At 34.2% G+C, this 17,037-nt stretch overlaps 2 protein-coding genes across 5 annotated transcripts; one reads left to right on the top strand and one right to left on the bottom strand.

Moving 5' to 3' along the window:
* Positions 1-2,299: 2,299 nt before the first annotated feature.
* Positions 2,300-13,878, top strand: LOC127865619 (uncharacterized). Of its 2 annotated transcripts, XM_052405506.1 has the most exons (8): positions 2,301-2,855; positions 3,047-3,334; positions 3,892-4,551; positions 5,489-5,827; positions 7,513-7,986; positions 8,686-8,846; positions 9,295-9,552; positions 10,099-13,878. In XM_052405506.1, the coding sequence occupies exons 1-8, from the start codon at positions 2,789-2,791 to the stop codon at positions 10,210-10,212; spliced, it is 2,361 nt and encodes a 786-aa protein (XP_052261466.1). In that variant the 5' UTR covers positions 2,301-2,788; the 3' UTR covers positions 10,213-13,878. The 2 variants fall into 2 exon arrangements, with proteins under 2 accessions (XP_052261467.1, XP_052261466.1); XM_052405507.1 differs by lacking the exon at positions 7,513-7,986 and having other exon boundaries at positions 2,300-2,855.
* LOC127865621 (uncharacterized) lies at positions 12,116-16,997 on the bottom strand. 3 transcript variants are annotated; one of them, XR_008042703.1, is made up of 7 exons: positions 16,983-16,997; positions 16,054-16,389; positions 14,252-14,391; positions 13,745-13,894; positions 13,395-13,484; positions 12,805-12,920; positions 12,116-12,453 (listed from the first exon to the last, which is right to left on the bottom strand). XR_008042703.1 is itself a non-coding variant. In XM_052405510.1 (6 exons), exons 2-6 carry the CDS (start codon positions 14,364-14,366, stop codon positions 12,250-12,252), a joined length of 675 nt encoding a protein of 224 aa, XP_052261470.1. In that variant the 5' UTR covers positions 14,367-14,388; positions 16,054-16,209; the 3' UTR covers positions 12,116-12,249. The 3 variants fall into 3 exon arrangements, 2 of the variants coding, with proteins under 2 accessions (XP_052261470.1, XP_052261469.1); XM_052405510.1 differs by lacking the exon at positions 16,983-16,997 and having other exon boundaries at positions 14,252-14,388; positions 16,054-16,209; XM_052405509.1 differs by lacking the exon at positions 16,983-16,997 and having other exon boundaries at positions 16,054-16,207.
* Positions 16,998-17,037: the final 40 nt, after the last annotated feature.

The following is a 17,037-nucleotide window of genomic DNA, read 5'->3' as shown; positions in this document are numbered from 1 at the left end:
GTTTTAAATCAAACCAAGAACATTTGATTGGTAAAGCCCTTAAAGCCATGAATACATTGTTGATAAAATGTCATGACTTCGATATTAAACCAAAAATATTATGTCAGTTGTTTGACTCCTTTGTGGGTTCCATATTAAATTATTCCGCAGAAGTATGGGGTTTTAACAAGTCAGATGGCATTGAACGCATACATTTAAAATTTTGCAAACGATTACTTCAAGTTCAAATAAATACATGTAATGTTGCTGTTTATGGAGAATTAGGTAGATATCCATTGTATGTAAACAGGTTTGTAAAAATTATAAAATATTGGTTTAAAATTTTAACCAGTGAAAATATTATTATGCAAATTGTTTACAAACAAGCTTTAAACGATTGTAATAAAGGTTTTACAAATTGGGTCTCACATGTAAAAAAACATGTTAAATAATTATGGATTTGGTTATGTATTTGAAAATCCAAATGTTGTGCAAATAAATAGTTTTATTAGAGAATTCAAATGTAGACTTGTTGACAATTTTAGACAAGAGTGGTATGGTAAACTGAATAGCAGTCCTGTATTAGATATGTATAAAGTTTTTAAAACCTCTTTTGAATATGAAGAATATTTGGACTTACTTCCTAGACGTCTGCGTTTATTTTTTGTAAGAATAAGAGTCTCTGCACACCCGTTGAGAATTCAAACTGGCAGATATGCCCAACACAATATTCCACGCAATGAACGTTATTGTTTATGTTGTAATGACACTGATTTAGAAGACGAATATCATTTTATATGTATATGCCGATGTTACATCGATTTAAGAAAAAAATATATAAGTAATACATATTATATTAATCCATCTGTGTATAAATTTCACAAATTATTAGTTTCTTGTGATAGATTAGTAATTTCCAATGTATGCAAATATATAAAAGAAGCTCTAGTTGTAAGAAATACAATCCTAAATAATACTGTTGAATAGATTTTACCACCCCTCGTTAGAACTTATGTGTTCTTACCATATATTATGTTTATTTGTATTGATTTTATGTTATATAATGTTATGTTATTATTCGCATTCACGTGACAGAATATTATGTGTATTTTTAGTATTAAGACGATGTACTATTGTATAAGTCTGAATAAACTATGTCTGTCTGTCTGTCTGCCAATCGGGATAACAAATCAACTAGTGAGGCCCTGGCTGGTTTTCCACCTCATTTCACTTCGTTTTTGCAATTTTGTTTTGTTTGGAAAACATGGTCAGCTGTGTTTGCAAAAATAACAACAATACAACAGATATGGTCTAGTACTTCAAAACAAATGTATACCCCGGGAGCCTTGTCTGTAGTCACCCGTATAAAACACACAATACAATTGCTTTTTAAGCTCACGCACATGGTCTGTATAGAGATATATAAATGTTATTCGAATAAATCAACTATTAAAACGTGTACTCATTATACGAACTGGCTCTCGTCGCAGAAGAAACAAAATGTACGTACCAAGGACAATTTATTTGCTTTCTCATTATTAATGAATTGTCAATTTTACACCATTAACGCAATTACGATTATCAGAACAGAACAGAACGTTATCAGTTACGAGACATCTTGGAACCAAGATTTTGCGGACTCTACAATAATTCGATTTTATATTAATTTTATATTAATTTGACTATAAAATATCAAAGGTAATGTTTAACAATATTTATATCTGAGGTTTTGTAAAAAAACTGATCATGTATTGCATCATGTTTTCACCAATGATACATTACAAGCATATTACAAGTAATTACCAAAAGATTAATTCCAAATCAGTCATCACATTAAACTTTGAGAAATAGTATATAATTAATAAAATCTACTCTAGAAGTTAAAAAAAAGTTGAAGAAATGAAAACAAAACCGCAAGAACAACGCAGGCATTAATATACAATCCGTATCTAAATTTACCATTTATTAAAATACTTCTGTTGACTTACCCAGCTGTGCGATTTTGTATGAATTCATATGTATGGAATGATGTTAAATGTATACTTTTCCGCACTGGAGGCGAGTTAAATAGATGATAGATATTCCCTTGTATTGATGAATGTGAAAATAGGAAACAATTTAGACGTGTAATATATAACCATGTAGATCATGGCCATCAGGTCTATGTTGGTCTGCTATTTTGTTATCCGCCAAGGTTTAATGTGTCGTATACCTTGTAACCCGGATGGGAAAACTGTCAGCGGTATCACACTTGCATGGACAGGTGGAGAAAACACAGTATCAGATAGTGGGCTGATACCGTCTGTGTCCGCAAATAAGAAGGTACAACTTAACATTGAGTCTTTCGGTATGAGCCATGTTAGAAAGAAATCGTTGCCTCTAAAAGAATCACTTAAAACGCGTACAGAGTGATTTGAACGGAGTTACAATGTAATATTTTTTTAATTTGAGATTAAATCGCCGATAGTTACGTGGTTTTAAGAAAAATCGGTATGAAATGGCAAATTGACGGTTTCGGATAAAGGTTACTTGCAAGTGTTCACACCCTATTTACAAGGTTTAATTGCTGTCATATTGTTAACTGCTGATGGATTGTGAAGAGGAACCGAGATTCAACATGTATAGTTGTTTCAGGAACAGAACCGGAATGTTATCTTCCGAGCTAACATAAGTTTGTTCTGTTGTTTTCATGTACTAAAAATATGGACTTCAAACACATTATTTATACGTTTAACAAAAGCTATACTGATGGCTGATATTACGATGGACTATAATAATAGCTACTATAAATGACTGAAGTGCATATACAATGCCGCGTGTTATTCTTATATTCCATATATTCTCGGTCGTTATGTTTATTTCTTCAGTCGTTAAAGGTAAGATATAAAGCAAATCTTTCATTTGTACGGAACAATTGTTTCCGATTTAATGTGCTTATGGCTTTGAAAAGTGGTCTGGCTATTATTCTGTATTTTAAGACCGTTCTGATCTAGAATCGTACTCAAATCACGAATGATGCGTTGTTCTGTCTGTTTTATATTTGCATGCACATTCTACTTTTTTTCAGGACAGTCTTTACCAGGTGCCCCTATTAATTTGTTCGTAGTATCGGACTCGAATAACATTGGCGTCCAATGGGAGCCTCCAACGGAAACGTACGGAATTATACAAAAATATATCGTGAGTTACGCCATACTCCCAAACATTACCGAAGTCAACACGATCTTGAACGGAGACGTTACAATGGCTCTCATAGCCGTGCGACCGTTTCCGGGAAGGCTGTTTAAAATAAGGGTCTCGGCGGAAAATGACGCGGGCATTGGACCCGCGTCTCTACCAAAATATGTCCGAACAAGTGAGTGATGCGACGCAAGTATATACAAAATAAACTTATGTAAATTGTGATCACTGGGTTCATACAAAACCATCCATTTTGTGGAATTGGTCAGAAACGAAACCTTTTTGTTCATTATGATATTATGAAATATAAAAATTCATTTGAAGAATAATATACTTTTCGAGTTTTTTTCATCTACTATCAGTATAGTTGTTTCTCTGAACGTCTTGCACTTGTGGTCGAAAGTTTACAAGATTACATAATCAACTCAAACAGATAAAGTAATAATGTGATCAGACGTTTGTAGCTATGTATTATGACGACGGTATTCAAAAACATGAAAATAATGTTTCCAAAAGAGTCTCATGTTGTTTATTGTTTGGTGGTCTATATAATTTATGTAATTCCAATGCACATATTATTAGTTGGGGATTTTGTTTTTGTCTGTGACGAGGGTTCACACACATGTAATATTGTATGACGGTTTAATTAAAACAAAGATCATTATGTTTCACAATAAACCATTATTAATATTAACATAGTTTATCTTTTTTATCTATTCCTTATTTTTACAGATTGCGGTAAAAAATTCGACATCTCCCCGCAAAGCAATGTCACCTTGTTGTCACCGGGCTTTGATGACGCCACCGGTTTACCAGCAGGCGTCCTCTGTGAATGGAACTTCGAAACTGTTCAGAAATACTCATTACGCATTATTTTCCACGAACTAGATTTACTCGACAATTCTTACTTACAAAGCGACCTACTTCGCGGCATCTCAGATCGTAGAAACTGTACAGAGAACTACATAAACATTACAGGCATACCACAAATATGCCGTATACCGTACACAGGTTACTTGCTCGATACAAACTCGGATAGTATTTCTATTCTGTTAAAAACGAGCGTTCAGGGTTCCCGGGGATTCAAGTTGACAGTTCATAGTGACATAAGACTACCCGGGCCCCCGACTCATATCGCCACAAGTGCTTCAGACCACGCTATTTTTGTGGCTTGGGACGAACCAAGGGAGATAACTTTCCCAATAACAGCATATCATTTTAGGTACGGGATAAATTCCGTTCCGAATGCATTACTCATAGTTGTCGGTGCTAATATGAGACAATTTTCAATTAATACCGACAAATACCAAGGCAAAATTGTTCATTTAAACATCAGTGCTGTGATTGGTGAAAAAGAAGGTCAAATGTCAAGGACATTCTATATTCGTGCACGTAAGTTAAAAAAATAAGATATTTGTTTCTTTGTGACTCGTCATATTGTGTTCGTTTGCTCTGTGTCCCTTTTCGTCCTCTTATTCTTCATCTTCTTCATAATCGTCTTTTTCTTTTTCTAGTCGTATCCCTCTTTCCGCAGCACCCATAGCATAGATTTCGACCTTATACACCTATGCTCTTTTTATGCTATGAGAAAATAGTGATGATAATTATGCATATCTGAACCACAAATAGTTTAACTTGAGCTTCAGTTTTCTCACGAAGCTTTGCTCTGAAGTAAAGCAGAACTAATCTCGTTTGTTCTCGTGTATCTTTATTTCACTAGCTACTGATGAACAATTAAAACACAAATATGTGGCAACACTTACATGAATACACAAATTTTGGAGAAAAAAAAAGTAATCCTAATGTATAGAAGAAGTTCGAGCATCAAAAAGCCTACCCGCAATGCTCTATGCTCAGTCTCGTCTTAACTTGTTTAATTTCATTATATGAAACACAATGCATTGCAAAGCGTTTAAACATACATTGTTCTGTATATACGTTTTTCTCGTACCCAACAATTTGAAAACAAGCCAGCCATACGTGCTTTCATAACTTAAATCGACAGACCAATGCGTTAAACGATATTTTGCAAATTGCATACAGATATTTGCTGTTATTATGAAAACTTTAAAACGGACATGCAGAAAATATGTTCACTATAGTTTTAGTAAATTATGCATGTTCGTTACGGTATTTCAAACTTTTATTTAAACCTTGACGTACATTTTATTCGTCTTAATAATATGTCTTCATAACTAGATAGTAAAAAATAAAAATACGCATCATGATACTGAATTATCCCGATGCATTATGATTCCAGCAACTGTATATCATACTCGATTTTCAAATACGCCGAATAAACACAAGAAGATATTAAATTATGTTTTAGCATGTGTACGGCGAATTAACGTTGAATTCTCACAACCAGTGAACATTTCGTCGCCTGGTTACCCGTCATCGTACCCTAGCAACGTCATCTGTGTTTGGCAAGTGACGTTACCAGTGAGTACGGCGTTGCGGATGACTTTCTTCGACTTCCGGCTAGAAGATACCCAGTTTTGTAGCAGTGATTACATAACACTGTCCTCGGACTATCCATTACAACCGAGGTGTTCCAAAATGACGTTACCGATGACTTTAGCATTAGACGTTAACGCGTTTAATCTGACATTCCATTCCGATAACATCAATGAGTACCCAGGATTTCTGATTGGAATAAATGCAACAGGTAATATTTTTAATAATAGATTTTGTTTGCATTATTTATTAGTAAGTAGTTCAAAACCAAAATGTGTATTAAGTATCGCAAATATGGGTTTTTTGTTTGTTTTGGTCTACCGAAATTATTTCTCACATTAACCCGTTCATGCCTAGTGGACACTCCCATCCTTCTAAATTGGATCAATTCATTTCCAAAATTAGGGATATCTAGTATATTTATTTCTATATTTAGAATAACTGTTACAGAAATTCCTTTAAGCAAACAGCGCAGACCTTGATGAGACGCCGCATCATGCGGCGTCTCATCTGGGTCTACGCTGTTTGCCAAGGCCTTTTTTCTAGACGCTAGGCATAAATGGGTTAATTAGTAGATCATAATCAGTCATAGTTTATATAGATCTCAGAACAAGTATTTACATAAACCCTGGCGTTGAGGTATTCATTAAAAAAAAATACTTATAGTTCCTTTTTGTAAGTTTTACACGTCTTATCTATAGATATTTTGAACTATTAATCAGTGTTATCATTTATGATTTGACTGATAGGTGTAATGAAGTTTGAGTATTCCTTATAAATGTTATACATTGTCATAAATAAGTATTTTATGGTGATGAATGATTAAAGAAGTCGTTTTATGAAAGCCTTACACTGTAAATAATTCATACTTCAATAAACAATCAACCGCAGATCGTTTATGTGGACATTTACTAATTTCAGGTCATATATCTTGAGTTGTCAGAATTAGGGTTATTGAAATATCTACACCCTCTCACTGAGCAATGTTAAGTGTTAACCTTAAAAAATCTTTATCAAATATCATCATGCTATAAACGAATATTTAGTCACGTGATATAAAACTATCCCGGCGGTGGCAAGTGGTCTTAACAATGTAACAAATTGCAATCACGACCGAAACAGAAGTGTTTCAACTTTTGAATATTGATAACCCAAGATAAACTTAGTATGCATATCAGACAGTTGTCATTTTAAAGTGACTCAAAGTAACCTTAGCGTGATAATAACACAAAGGCACTTGGCCAACCACGATAACCTCGCTTTATTTAACAATTAAACTATTATGTTAACAGCTGCGTTTGATAAAATTGTGTCTCCATTGGGTGTGTGTGTATTAGCTGTTCTTACATAAAATCCTTAACGACAAAGGAAAACATGAAGTGTTTGAATTTAAATCCAAAACCTAAAAACATTTATTTTAATATGCGTTAATGTTATTTGGAATCGACACTAGTTGATATTAAATGCTTAACTACGAATTGGCTGCATGGGTTTGGAAGAAACAAAGGATTTTTAGCTTTTTGTTTAAAATGCTGAAAAAACTTATGTTTACCAATACTTCCATCCATAATTCCATAATTCAGCGATAATTATATAGAAAATGTCATTTCACACATTTGAAAATAACATCCTTGTACTGGTCTGTCATCATTTACTGCAGCCTACATTTTCTTTCTTGGTTAGGTAGATAAGAATTATTATATTTGCATCAGTCAGAAAACAGTTATGGTAAAGTCAAGTATATCATACTGTAGATTCAGAAAAACGAAACAATAAATTAGGTTATTTACCATGATTACCTATTAAAGTATATAGTTACTTTAAAGTGCGCACAAGCTTAAGGTTATTTATAAAAGAAATCTATTTTTAAGATTTAAATTGCACTGAACATTCCAGAGCGAGAATCCGATGTTGCTATAGCAATGACATCACCAATGACGTCATCATTTATTCCGAAAAAAATCACAGAAAGTGACGGGGAAAATATAGCGACAGAAAACAATGTAACGAACATCACAACTAACACACACAAACATGTCTCCGATTTGAGTACAGCTCAGCCAGACAACAGTCCGGAAACTGAATCGAAAAATTCGTCCTCATATACCCCATCGATGACGTCACTTAGTAATGAAAGTAGTTTCACGTTACCGACAACATTGGCTTACTATAACGTTAACCTCACACAAGCCGGTCCAACTAAACAGACATCGCCCAATAATTCAACGCCGGATCCACTTGCGTCGCAAATACCAGCGTCCACACCCATCAAAACGTTGACGTCGACTACAATGACCTTGCCGACTACTAGTATAGTAAATGTAGAGGAAACAACGACCAACAACAATTATGCAATATATAATTCTACAAGTAAGAAATTAACAACAGCAGATTATCAAATTAATGAACTTCACAGTTGTCGATAGCAAACTTCTTTCTTTTTACAGAGACTGTTAAAAACTATTGAAGTCTTCCATCTGCACATATAATACTCAAGTTTGATCTTCGGTTGTGGTGTTCGTTTTTGTCACATAGACCTTTTTGTGCAAACTTGTATTTGCATACAGTTGTAAATAATTCATTTCCAAACAAAAGAAAAAACACACTTCCATGTTCAAAATTGTATACGAAAATACTATCGTGCACATACTTAATTAACGTTAGATATAAGCATTAGACAAAAAAAATAAGTACTTATTTGCAGTGTGAGTAATACAGTGATGTTACAGACTAAACTAAATAGGCCCTGCTGGCGTGACAAACACTATTTATAAAATGTGTAATGATGAATATTGTCTGACAGTAAATCAAATTGATCGAAACTGACAAGTATTCATAAATACAATTTTATCAGCTGAAGCTGTTAACATATTTCTTTTTAGTTTAATCTTATTCCAAAAATCAGTTTCAGTTTAGACATATATAAAGCTCACATCTAGTCATGGCGACTGAAGTTTTCTTGACAACAGTGTACATTGATTAAAAAATATCCATTTTATTATAAAGAGAATCTTTTAGAAGATGGTCAGATTATAATATATGAATCTCTGTTGCTTATTGATATCGTAGGTGTTGCCAGCGCCTTCCAATCTGATGACGTCATCCCTGAAACTATTGAAGTCACAGTTACAATCGTCCTCTCATTGGTCGGCGCCATGTTGCTTGTATCTCTTGTCATCGCATACACGTGCGTGCGCAGAGCAAGGGGGAAATTTAGAATACACGCATCGGTGAGCCTGTTTTCTAAATGTTTTAGCAATTGTGACCATGTTCCTCAGAAAATATATATTCATATAAAATGCATATGTTAAAACAATTAACGCTGAATTTGGTGGTGCATATTTCCGCAATTCAATGTTTTATTATCATATTTTCAAGGCTCTCTTATAAATTGTTCTGATTATTTCTATGGACAGGTATGTTTATCCACGTTTCTTCTATTATTCCATATATCTAATATTTGACCAAGTATGTGCAACGTATAAAAATATATATATATATTTCTTATGACACCCCATCACCACAATTGCAGAGATAGTCGGTTGCCAATAATCGTACCTTTCATACATTAAGGATTTGTATAAATTATGCTTTTATGAGTAAAGGGAGACTATTAACATTTTCGCGATTGCTCACACAAATTAAATGCTTGTTACTAAAATTTGTTGTCGTACTCAGGGGGTCGGTCGGATTTCCCGCCCTATAGAGCTGCACGATATCATCGTGAACCCAAAAGACCAAAGCCAGGCGCTGAATTATTCAACATTCTTGGCGCATGCGTACGGGCAGACTGGAAACTCTAGAGGCCGGAAACCGGAACCCGTTTGTAATACGCCAGAACACGCTAATGGTTGGGGCTACTACCATCGGTCAAACGAAAGGCCAAGAAAAAGGAGATACTCGTTCCCGTGTTGCTTTTCTGCCCAACAGCAAAATGTATTACCTATATTTGAACTTAAAATGTTTAATTCGGGACTTTATTAAAGTAGTAACTTATTAAACAACAGCTATAGCTAAAATACTTTATCGAGATGGCGTCTGTTTCCTCGAAACTTATGTTTACAACTTAAGTATTTCGTGTTCGTTTTGTTTTATATTCGTCGTCAAAAAATGAAAAAATGTGGAAAGATGTTGATTTGTGAATTCACTACTTAATTTCGTAATATATGTATAACCACGCCTAAATAAAGTACTATATTAATATTACAATGAACGTAATGCATTATTATATAAGGGTACAGGAATAGGATTAAACATATAAAAGAAACCCCACTTAAAACGTGTTTTCATTTCATCCATCTCGTCAAATACATTCTCAAGATATTCTGCTTCGAACTAGATTACTGTACAACCTGTAACTAACATAATTCACGCTTCAAGACTGCAGCCTAATGTATTTTACTAGAGTTCAATCTAAGTCCTTGCATGACGACTGTACCCTTAAACAGAAATCAAGTGTCTTTTTACCGCATATTTCTTCAGATAAACCGCGAGATAGACCGGACTCTGGCCTCGTTCGCCTTCATCGAGGACACTGTCGCCCTAGAATCAGCGCTCTACAGGAAGCTGCGTCTTCGGCGAACAAACAGTTTGTGACATCACCTGATTTGACATCACCATGACCTCAAGGAAAATAGTTTCTTTAAGCTCGCCTGAGCAAAAAGCTTCGCGCGTCTTTCGTACTTCTGTGCGTATCGTGATATCAACTTTTAGCTCGTTACCACACTATAAGCCCACTTTTAATATTGATGACAATGTGTCGGAATTTTTAACGCGAAAACTTCAAAGCCGAATTTGAATGTGGATGATGTCAACATGTGAAATCTTTTTTTTAAACCCATCACTATACAATGGCGAAGACGACGTACGGTTATTTACCATCGGGACTTTGGTAATAACCCATCGCACGAGCACAGTTTGCAGTGTGGATATTGTGCCATAGATATTACAAATCTGAAAATTCAAAACAATCTTAGTACGAAGGTATATCACATGGGTTCATGATTGTACTGGCGAGTTAGTTTCACTATCAAATAATAATATCGTTCTACAAATATTGTGGCAAAAAGTTCACATGTATACGAATATAAAAATCAATGTTTATTAAAACCACGAGGTGTATTTCAATCTGGCCATGTGAGGCAAAACTGACTGATTTACTAAGAAAAGAACAGAAGAAATAGTTCCTCGAATAGGAAACGGGGTGGGCACGTGAGGTCGCCGCTATAACTATTTTATTTTGTTGACGGAAGGAGACCAATTCATTGCCTTGCGTATTAATACAATATTAATTATACAGTATTTTATCAACTTTGGTTGGCTTTTCGATCGATGATGGTATTTTGAATATACAATTAAAGTTCATGGTGTTGGTGACATACAAGTGAAAACAGAAAGGCACAAAGTAGACATTTAGCTTTCTTAACTGAGCATATTTCCGCCATTTTAGTACAAGTTTTGACTCGCACAACATAGAAAGTATATACAACCTTGGTGAACAAATCACCTTCATATGCAAGGTGGATTAAAAAAGTTATAGATTTGGAAAGATTCTGAAAATCATACTAAAACAATATACATGTAGTAAGCATTCAGGTTACACGCGAATAATAAATTCGGCGGATCGACCTTGTTGATGAATGTGGTTCATCAACATTTTAGAAAAACATCTTTTTATTTAGACAAATTCCTATTAAGGGTAATTAAATTTGTTTTTCATCAAGTATAAAGACTTATTTCGCTGCCTAGAAGTATAAGTGACGTCATTGGGGGGTTTGCTTTATAACCAAACTGTCAATGACGTCCCTTAAATACCCATGCGTGACAATTTGCCAGACTGCATTGGCAGATTAGTTATAAGAACTTGTCTCTCAACAATGCAAACTTCCAACCTATGAAGTTTCATCTTGATACCTCATACTATAGGTAAGATATGTCATTGTCAAAAATTACAGCACAAGCATTCACAAGGCAAAAGTTGTAAAATTATGGAAGCATGAGTTATATTTCTTATGGATACCTTTCCCCTCATTTACGCCAACCTACATTTTCAATTCGTAATTGATAACTTTTATATTTATTAAGATATGCTCCTAACAAAGGCCAAGTACTAAAACTTATAAACTGCAATAACTCTAAACTTATGGAACCACGCAGTATTACTTATGTACAAGCCACATCCTCGCAATTGATATACCAACCTACTAAGTTAAAAGCCGATTCCTTTTGTAGTTTTCAACATGAGCTCAAAACAAAATTAAAAAAACACACACGAAATATTCAGAATATGGAAGCAAGAGTTTAAGTTCTTTGACAATGTGGGATACAAATACTTGCACATGCGTCACTTCATATCACTAGGAACAATGCCTTTGTTTATATAACGCCGGTAAACAACTTTTTGACAGACAGAAAGACAAACTGAGAGACAGTCGTCCAAGGCGATTTCACGACAGCCATTCTAATGTATCGGGGGAGGGGGTAATAAAAAGCTAACAGATAACTTTTTATTGCTTTGTTATCATCAAATATAATGACGCGTTCACTTTATGTTTATCATACAGCAATATTCAAAGTCAAACATGTGAAGGCATTTTTCAGCATAAAGCACTCTGTCAAATTGGACGCGTCGGATTATAAATGTCCCTCGAGCCGTAATGTCTCGTCGTCGATTTTCCTGTCGTCAGTTATGGCGTCACCACCGGATGTTGCGTCACCGGAAGTCACAAAGCCCTGCGATAATGCAGTGAACAGGCTTTGGAGTTCCGGAAGTGCCTCACTGTCGTCTCGAGGGATTCTGAAGCATCCCACACAGCGGTTGTACTTCCGGTCGCGAACCTGATTGAAAAATGACAAAATTATATCGTATTTTGATTTTAAAGTACTCGGATGTTATGGTGTGGTTGGTACTATACGAAATGTTAACTTTTTAAAGACAGCTTTTGTAGTCCGACCAAATACTGTTCGTATTTTAGTTTATTATTTTCAAACATTTTATTAATACATATAAAACAGCATATTTGAAAAATAAACAGTACGGACGGGATGGCGCCGCTCAGTATTATATATATACATAATATATAAAGGGATATTTGATGCAATAAGATATGTATACAGTATTTTTTGTGATGTTGCGTTACGGCGTGATCTCTTCCGGTATTGCATATAAATTGTATGAAGAGGTCGTACCTCAGCAGTGACGTTGACGCACGCGGCCTGCTTCCGCGTGTCAACATAACTGGGTACCAGGCACACTGACTTCACAGCCGGGAACCTGGGCACGTGACGCGAGCAAATCGGATGTCCTAGACAGTAGAATGTCAACGGCTCAATAAATCAATTTTACAGAAATGGTAGTTTTGTAGATATGATACGTTTTTCCCTGGTCGATAACTTATAAATCATATGACATCCTTAAGCCCAATAATTTGCTGTTAGTTTACCTTATATCAATATTCGTATTTCATCGTCATGACGAAGAGCAATGTGTCCCGTCTTCATATGAACAAACGTTATTTCTAGCGTCTAGTTTGGGTATCAACGCAGCCTTTTTATGTGTAAAAGTTCATCTAATATGATATATGTTTTGTGTTGCCAACCATGTTATCCAGCCATTAAGTTATTTATATTATCTATAAGAAATTATTATACAAAAAAACTGTCCAGCAAATACATTCTAGCCTACTATTTTAATCGATATAGCACTGAAGCATTTGCGATAAGTTAAGCATTGATATTATGCAATAGATCTGACAATGATCAGTGTAGTTGACATTTACCATTTCTTAGCCTTCCCTTTAGGATGATGTGGTGGTTGACAACAAGCCCAAGACCCATTCCTCTCCTAGTTGCCTTGGCAACAACACAGGCTGAAATGTCAATAATTGTATGTTGTGTGTATAAGTATTTGTAAATTAGCTTTTAAAGGAAATTTTGCTCATATTGAAAATACCAGCAATGTTACGTTGCAGACTTAAAATGATACACCACAAACACATTGATCTATAAAATAATTGAAGATATGGGTTGTTTCAAAATTATGAGTTTGAATTTAAACGCGTATGACAGCAATGCTATGGGTTGCTGCTTTGAAACCATCGATCGCTGCGATTTTATTATTTTATTTTACCTTTTATTTTTCGGTAACGGTGGCATATCTTACAAATTCCTCTGTGACATTTTGTTTTTCCGATTTCCATATCTGCGGCTTCATCATCGTCCGCGACGTCATCTTCGTCTTCAATTGTGAAGTCAAAAGTGTCATCATCCTGGTAAAAACCTTTATAGGCAGAATTGGTTATTAGTATATTTTAACGCTACATGTTCAAATGCAAATGTCCATAGTCATGTCCACATATTTTAGATAATGGCACATATAATGTATTGTATTTTAATTACTCAAAAGCAACTAATGTTAAAACGTAACTACAAATAAATTGTTTCGTGTTGTGTTGACTGAAATGTCAATAAACGTTTATACAATTACTTATATTTCCCTTATGACATGTTTTTTCTTAAGTATTAACATGTAACAAGTGCGGGATAGCTTTTTTTTAACAATATAATACATATAGCTGTATTGTCTAAGCCAATCTACGTTTTATATCATTATGACATGGATACAATGATGATATACCTATGACGTCATCATCCTGGGACTCAACCTGCGGTCCACCGGAAGTGGTACTTCTCGTATGCACTCGCTCCACCGCCACAAAGCACAGTAACAATAGCAGCGCCAACGTTCTCATTGTATATAACTCTGCGATTTCACTGCTGCCGGATATTGAAAAAAATGTTAAACTTTTGATTCGATAATCCGGTGATAAACCACATTTCAATTTAACAAATTTGACGTAGCTATATATGACCTCGTTATTTTCTTCCGGTAAATGAACGCTTTATTTCCTTTTCAGTCAAACAAGGAAAATTATACATTAGTTTCCTCAGTTAGTTATATTCTCTGGGTATTATTTACAAATTTTATGTTGAAAATGAAATTTCGAAATCTTTTATTATGTACATTATCATCCCAATACCCTAAAATGGCGGCCGATTTTTACAACGTTGTTAACTTGGAAAAAAACAACATGCACATTCAAGTAAACCTTTTGTGAATGTTTCACAAAATATTAATAACATATTCTGCATTCACTAATTAGCACATACATATGTTAAGTTGGTGTGCCAATTTTGGCGTTTTTTAATCTTAATACGATAAATCAAACAAATACTTTGTGAAATATGAAATTAAAAAATAGGATAAAAATATTTATTTTTTTACTAACATACAATCGGTAATTTGTCAGCTTTAATGCACCACATTATATTTAATTCAATTACAGAAAACCAATCTTCTGAAGGTATTATCACGTTAACAATAAGAACAAAATAACAAATATATCTACAACAACAACCCGGCAAATCCGTAATAGTCTGTCCTAAGTAACTTTTAAGAATTAAATAAATACATCACATTGTTTCCATGTTTTTTGGTCATAATGTAAGCAAACCCGATTATAATAAACATAATATATATCGATAGGAATCTCTTTTCGTTCGAAATAAATTTGCAAAAACATAATAGCTCCTCAATCTGCATGAAAGCAAGAAGTAAAGAATCACGACATTACAATAAAAGCATTATAACGGTGAAAGAATTGAAATTTTCTTCTTATATAAATCCGCCGCAATCCCCATTTAGCATTAAAGCCACACACCTTGAAATGAAATACACGTTAATTAATACATATCGATGCAATTTGAAAGTGTGCAAAATTGTCGTTAAATCTATAGCCTAGTTAGCAAGTAATTTATTAGTTTTCAAACGGCTTTTAAAACCGAAAGTAGGATTTCCATACGTATACATGTGTGCGTCAATTTCGAAAAACGTGATTATTTTTAAGTTTTAAAGCTCAAAAAAGACGGATTTCTACCTTGTAACCACCAGATATATTATAATTGGCTTAGATAAAATTAAATCTACAGCCTAGTTAGCAAATAATTTATTATTTTTCAAAGGGTACCGCTTTTAAAACCGAAAGTAGGATTTCTGGACGTATACGTCCGTTTCGACAAACGCGATTATTTTTAAGTTGTTAATCGCAAAAAAGACGGATTACTACCTTGTAACCACCAGATATATTCTAATTGGCGTATATAAAATATGTTTCTTATTTATTCTTAAATTTACTATGCCCAAATAAGGTGTGTGGCTTTAATATCGTGTAAGAATAATATCAATCACAAAGCAGTACTAATGATTAAAAACCACCTTACATTTTAATGTTCATATAAATTAATAAAGAATGCCACTTATCCTGAATAAATATATTTAAGCTACTAGTTACATGGTCTGCTTTACTTTATTTAAGCTAATATTTAAAAAAAATGAAATAAACTGCACGTGTGCGCTCTTAATTGAGAAAATGTACAAACCTGTAAGATCTGTCTTGTGCGCGTCCCGATGCAAATAAGCATGCACTTCGCAAACAGCCGCTGATATACACAAACGGTTTCAGACACTAAACAAATAAAACTTCCGCGACTTTGTTTATAATTTCCTATTTTCGGCCAAACACAATCCAGGTTTCACTTGGGATTAACATGCCTGTAGCACAAAGGGCACATTATGACCTCAAATGACTTATTTCATTTTTAATGTTCTATTTATTGCATGACTGTATGAAGCTCTTCGGAAACAACGGGTAAACAAAGAATGTCACGCTGAATGTACATGTATATACAGGCACACAGAATAGGTTTTACGTCCCTCTTTGTACACAAAACACAGAAAAGCAGTAAACAAATCATTATATGTATGTTCAAAACCACTCTAAAAGAGTTACGAGAGAGCATGGTAAAAAATATTTTAGTTTCCAACGAATATTAAAATCATAAAAACATTCACACCGGTTAAAACACATGAAGGATCTTTAAGGAAATTGTTTTCAAATGGATAAAAAAAAATATATTAGCACACATATACAATAGGAGACAATGCAATCAGTACATTATAAACAGTTTGGCAGTTACGAATTACAATGTTTAGTAATATTTGATACACATTTTACTATGCGCACACATTAAATAAATCATATATGCATGTACATGTGGTTCCATCGATACACTAACATGTCATGGCATGCTCTGGAACTGGTTTTAAAGATGCGATCATCTGACAGAAAGAAGTTTATTAGCTCTCTTGGAATTAATTTGTTGAAGTTTGGGTTAACCTTTCCGTTACAATGGCTCTTATATTTTTGTATAGCGGACACATTATTAATTAAGGCATAATGTGCATTTTCGACAAACGCCTTTCCGATAAAACAATATCGTTCATGTTCCGGTACACCTCCATAACGTACTGTTTTTATACGGAGAGGTGCTACACCCGAGCACTACGTTGTGCTCCACTTATCG

This window comes from Dreissena polymorpha, chromosome 2 (genome assembly GCF_020536995.1).
Source record: "Dreissena polymorpha isolate Duluth1 chromosome 2, UMN_Dpol_1.0, whole genome shotgun sequence".
NCBI lineage: Eukaryota > Metazoa > Mollusca > Bivalvia > Myida > Dreissenidae > Dreissena > Dreissena polymorpha.
This window is presented reverse-complemented; position numbering and strand designations above follow the sequence as displayed.